This window comes from Panicum hallii, chromosome 4 (assembly GCF_002211085.1).
Source record: "Panicum hallii strain FIL2 chromosome 4, PHallii_v3.1, whole genome shotgun sequence".
NCBI classification, from domain to species: domain Eukaryota; kingdom Viridiplantae; phylum Streptophyta; class Magnoliopsida; order Poales; family Poaceae; genus Panicum; species Panicum hallii.
The window spans coordinates 41157817-41163729 of NC_038045.1; the positions used below are offsets into that span (position 1 = coordinate 41157817).

Below are 5913 nucleotides of genomic sequence, written 5' to 3' on the forward strand. Positions count from 1 at the left end.
TTGCTTGACCGGCTTGGAGCCTTGCCTGATCTTCAAGGCATGCTCGGCGACTTCTCTCGGTATGCCCGGCATATCCGAGGGCTTCCACGCAAAGATATCTTTGTTGGCGCAGAGGAAGTCGACGAGTGCGCTTTCCTATTTCGGGGAGAGCGTTGTTCCGATCCGCACCCTCCTGACCCCCGAGTTTTTGGGGTCGATGAGGATCTCTTTGATGCCCTCCGCGGGCTCAAAGGATCCAAAGTTCTACTTGGAGTCGGGCGCCTCCTCCGCGGTTTCCTCTCGGATGACTGCGAGTTCCTCGGAGGAGACGATCGCTGAGATGAGCTCGTAGCTCTCCACCTCGCACTGGTAGGCACATTGGAAATAGGACCCGATGGTGATAACCCCATGTGAGCCTGGCATCTTGAGCTTGAGGTACGTGTAGTTGGGGACAACCATGAACTTCCTGTAGCACAGTCGCCCCAAGATGGTGCGGTAGGATCCGTGAAATCCGACCACCTCGAAGGTGAGGGTCTCCATCCTATAGTTGGTTGGATCCCCGAATGTTACGGACATGTCGATCTGCCCAAGTGGTATCGCCTGCTTCCCCAACACAATACCGTGGAATGGCGCCCCGGACGGCCGAATGCACGACCGGTCGATGCCTATGGCATCCAGGGTCTTGGCATACATGATGTTGAGGCTGCTGCCCCCGTCCATCAACACCTTGGCGAGGCGCTTCATGCTGATGATGGGATCGACCACGAGCGGGCACCTCCCTGGCTACGGTACGGTGCTTGGGTGGTCGGATTGGTCGAAAGTGATAGCCGACTCTAACCACCGAAGAAACGAAGGCGTATCTAGTTCAGCCACGTAGACCTCCCAGCATGTAAGCTTCTAACGGCTCTTGGACTCGTAAGCTGTTGGCCCGCCAAAAATCATGAGGCAGCCTTCTGTGTTAGGGAAGCCGTCATCCTTCCCCTCGGCATCGCTCTCCGCCGGCTCAGGCTTCTCCTTCTGCTCCCCCTTCCTGGAACCTCCCTACAGATACTTCTTCATGAGGGCCCAGTCCTTATACAGGTGCATGATAGGGAAGGCGTGGTTCGGGTATGGCTTCTCTAGCATCTTCTCAAAATGATTGGGGTCTCCCCGACGACCGCCTTACCTCCCTTACGGTCGGCGGCGGTTCGAGGCACATTCATTGGCGCTCTCGTCGCGCTTCGCCTTGCCCTTGGCACGGTCGAAGATCACCCCAGCCACCTCCTGGCACGAGCCATGGCTCATTGTGATGTCAAGGAGTTCCTTAGTGGTTCACGGGCTCTTGCGTCCCAGCTTATGGAGCAGGGACTCACAGGTGGTCCCAGATAGGAACACCCTGATAACGTCATCGTCGGCGATGTTGGGCAATGCGTTGCACTCCCTAGAGAAGCGCCGGATGTACTTGCAGAGAGTCTCTCCCGGCTTCTGCCGGTGGTTCTTGAGATCCCATGTGTTTCCGGGGCACTCGTAGGTCCTTGGAAATTCCCCATGATTATCTCCTTCAGGTCCGACCAGTTATGGATCCAATCGGAAGGGAGATGTTCGAGCCACATTCGCGCTGAGTCAGCCAGGAATAGTGGCAGGTTGTAGATGATGAAGTAGTCACTATCCGTATCGAGCCGGTAATCTTTGAGCCACAGGCTGGGGTTTGTCTCTACAGCATACTTCATGATATTCACCGGGGGATGGTACCGGGGTGGGAACGCCGCGCTGCAGATGCGCAAGCTGAAAACCTTGGGGCCTAGTGATTGGGGCTCGCGGCAAGGGTGATACCCTTGGTTCGCCGCCACTTGCTCATCCTCGTGCCCACGCTTGCCAGCGTTGAGAGTGAGGTGCGCGTCGCGGTCGGCGCTGAGGCATCCTTGAATGGGAATGTTCGCGGGACCATCTCCTTCGCACGAGGCTTGGTGGACGGACACGGCTTCTCTGGCATCTTCTCGAAATGATCGGGGGTCTCCCTGGCGGACGCCATACCTCCCTTATGGTCGGCGGAAGCTATGAGGGAACCCCTGTTGTTCCACTTCTTCTTCTTCTTCCCTGGGCGGTTCGAGGCGCCCTCGCTAGCGCTCTCATCGCGCTTCGCCTTGCCCTTGCCACGGTCAAAGATCCCCCCAGCCACCTCCTCACCCAAGGCATGACTCTTGCGATGTCAAGGAGTTCCTTAGTGGTTCATAGGCTCTTGCATCCCAGCTTATGGAGCAGGGACTCGCAGGTTGTCCCAGATAGGAATGCCCTGATAATGTTAGCGTCGGCGATGTTGGGCAATGCATTGCACTCCCTAGTGAAGCACCGGATGTACTCGCAGAGAGTCTCTCCCAGCTTCTATCGGTGGTTCTTGAGATCCCATGGGTTTCCGAGGCGCTCGTAGGTGCCCTAGAAATTCCCCACGAATATCTCCTTCAGGTTTGACCAGTTATGGATCCGGTCGGAGGGGAGATGTTCGAGCCACATTCACGCCGAGTCGACTAGGAATAGTGGCAGGTTCCGGATGAAGAAGTAGTCACTATCCGCATCAAGCCAGTAATCTTCGAGACACAGGCTGGGGTTCGTCTCTCCAGCGTACTTCGTGATGTTCGCCGAGGGACGGTACCGGGGTGGGAACGCCGCGCTGCAGATGCGTGAGTTGAAAACCTTAGGGCCCAGTGATCGGCGCTCACAGTGAGGGTGATACCCTCAGCTCGCTGCCACTTGCTCATCCTCATGCCCGCGCTTGCAGGCATTGAGGGTGAGGCACGTGTCGCGGTCGACACCGAGGCATCCTCGAATTGGAACGTTCGCGGGACCTTTTCCTTCGCACGAGGCTTGGTGGACGGACACGTCCTTGACACCCCACTTCACAGATGGGTGCTGGCTAGCATTGAGCCTGCATCGCCCGACATCGAGCTCTCTGCCTGTTGTCATGCCACGTGCTCAAGGAGTGTGCGCAGCTTGTGCAGGGCACAACGCGCCTCGGGCACTACAGGTTCTAGGAGTCCCTCGAGCAGAGCCCTTGCAACAGCGATGTTCTGACTCACCCGGGTGAAAAGCGGGGGCCCCTTGTCGTCTTTGAGGATCCTTCGGTTGACCTCACGGGCGTTGGCGCGTGCGCACTCACCATCTCCGCAACGTCCAATCTCGCGCTTGAGTTTGCCATGTTCGTGCTCTAGATGGAGGTGTGCCTCCTCGAGCTCCTTTTGCCACTCCCACGGCTGCTCCAGCCACACGCATGGTGGGGCTTGGTTTCTTTCTCGGGCTCTGTCGTTGGAGATGTCCGGGGGAGTGTTTCCATCATGGGGGCTTTTGACATGCCCCTCAGGAGAGTCTGCAATGAAGCATTCCAGTGAGGGGTGATGACTTCCCCTATCGGAGTCAGAGTCAGAGATCGTCTCTGACTCCCCCGTGAGGAGGTCATGGAAGGACTCCGAAACGTAGTCCGCCACTCCTACAAATTCATCATCCGTGGGGGGAGAATCAAGGCATAACACCACGAGGCAACGTACGTCCTCCGCTGCGTTGTGCAAGCTGTAGGGAAATGCTGTCGAGGTGTTCCCGGCCATGATTTCCGGCGAGAACGGCCCTCCTCTATAGAGCTACGCTGTGATGCTGGTGAGCGAAAAGAGAACCTGATGCAAGTCCTCCTAGGTCGGTCAGCGACCCAGGAAGATGCGGAGCTGACACCCCAGCCTCTCGTAATCGAAATCGAGGAGCCAGCCGCCCCTGGAGGTACGATCCCCTAGGGTGTGCAGCTGCAGCCCCTTGAAAGCCTTGACAACAGGGTCAAGGTTGGTGGTGCGGGTGGGGTGGATCGGAACGTGAATCTACTCCGGTCCCCCTCCCATGGTGACGATGAAGTCCAGGCTCCTGAAACGCACGACCACGCCCGGGGCCCATCCTCCAGTGTGGTTGGCCATCCGAAGCCTGATGAAGTCGTCGAGACGCACAAAGCCCCCTACCTGGCGCGCCAACTGTCGGTGTTTCGTGTGGCAGAACACCTGAATTATTCCAGCTCAAGTGCGCTAGTCATCGCTATACAGCCGATACTAACTCAACATACTTCAAACGGAACAACCCATTGGTCTGTCAGGTCTCCGCCCGATACAACCACGATTCAACAGGATCGAAGCAGGTTTACCTTGCATGAAGGCGAGTTTACAATCACAAGATATCTCACCAACTTTTAATTTACAGAATATTAAACATTATTACAAACCATTTCAAACTTAAGTATACTTATACAAACATTGTTTCGAACAACAAGCTAAACAGCTTGTCCAGATTCACAGAGGAAGAAAATTAATATGCGACTATACACGTCGCGAAGGTTGACACAAGGTTCAGCCCGAAACATGGTGTCATTCTGTAGGGTCACTGCCAGCCAGGGACGGATCCCACTCCACGGACCAGCCAAACGGAACAGAGGTTGGCCATGCTGGATCATCCGTGGGGTTCTCAAAGGCCATACCTGTAAAATAGACTAGCAAGACTGAGTATACTAATACTCAGCAAGACTTAACCGAGATCGGGTATACTTAGCCCATAATTAGACCATGGAGGTTTAAGAGGTTTTGGTTTTCTTTTTGCTGAAAAGCAACAAAGAGTATGAGCTAACTTTCATGTTTTAGCTTTCAGATTCTAGATTCCTTAACCTTTCTAGGTAAGCACCTATACTATACAAGCAAGGTAGATATTATCATCCATCCGGATTGTTCCGACAATAGTTACTGTTCTTACTCTATATGGCAGAAGGAATAAGCAGTCTCAATCTCCGCGAGAAATGGATGATTCTGAATCAAATTGCCAAACCTTGCAAGGGTAAACCTAACTCACACGCTTGGAACATCCAATGATCGTTTCGAAGCAACCGTTTGCCTTTCATTCTGACTCGTGGAACAGGGCCACCACAAGCGACTGTAGGACCATACGCACAACCAATTATGCAGGACATACGTCTGTAGCGCGACTACATGACCGTACTCCTATCCGCTATGTGGAACGTACTCCCACACGTCGGTTCGTGAGAAAAACCAAATTACGAGTGGTGGGAGGTATGTCCACTCCTCGGGCCGATTGGTTACTAGGCTTACCGCTTACCATATTTCGCGGCATGTGGCTAGTACTTTCAAACGCTTAACCACCACTACCACACACTACGACCTTATCAACTTTTATCAATACAGATGGGGTAAACTTCCAAGTCATGATATTGCACATGACCCCGTCCATCATCCTTATAGTGATTGCAGAATAGTAAACATTCAACTCCTATATCGCGCGAGTGATAGGAAATCACCCGACTTCTATCGGTCCTATTAGCAGAGCATCTATTCGATAAGGACTCAGGCACAATACATAGGTTCCTAGTATTCATGCATCTAGGGTTCCATTTCAATTTCTAGACTTAATGCATAACATAAATATAATATATAAGTATAAAATTGTAGAAATGTAGTAATTTGAAATACTGGGTTATGCACCGGGGCTTGCCTTCTTGAGCAGGGCTGGGGGCAGGGATGTCAAGGTTTTCCGAACTTTGGTTTGGGGCTTCAGTTAAGGTCTCGACGATGTTCGCAGGATCTTCTGGAAATCTCTGCTCGGTTTCCGGGACTAGCTCGTAGTCTCCGTCGTCGAGTATCGTTGACACTACATGATATGCAATGATTCGACTTAGATGGTGCTTGAATTAAGAGTTTTACTTCACGATAAAGTTGCAATCTAATAGATTAATACACACAATTTCATAAAGCAAGAGGTTTAAATATAAACCTATTATTGGTATCCTAATTCAATTATCTGAATTAGTTGAATTAATTGAGTTAGGTTAACAAGTTTGATTTCTAATTGGAAATCCATAAAGGCTATGATCTTGAATTTTTGTGGGTAATCTTGTTTCTAACAGAGGAGTTTACTATGAATTTT

At 52.4% G+C, this 5913-nt stretch overlaps 1 protein-coding gene across 1 annotated transcript; it reads right to left on the reverse strand.

Moving 5' to 3' along the window:
• Positions 1 to 243: 243 nt before the first annotated feature.
• Positions 244 to 723, reverse strand: LOC112890484. Its single transcript, XM_025957368.1, has one exon. It carries the CDS (start codon positions 721 to 723, stop codon positions 244 to 246), a length of 480 nt encoding a protein of 159 aa, XP_025813153.1.
• Between the last annotated feature and the right edge of the window lie 5190 nt (positions 724 to 5913).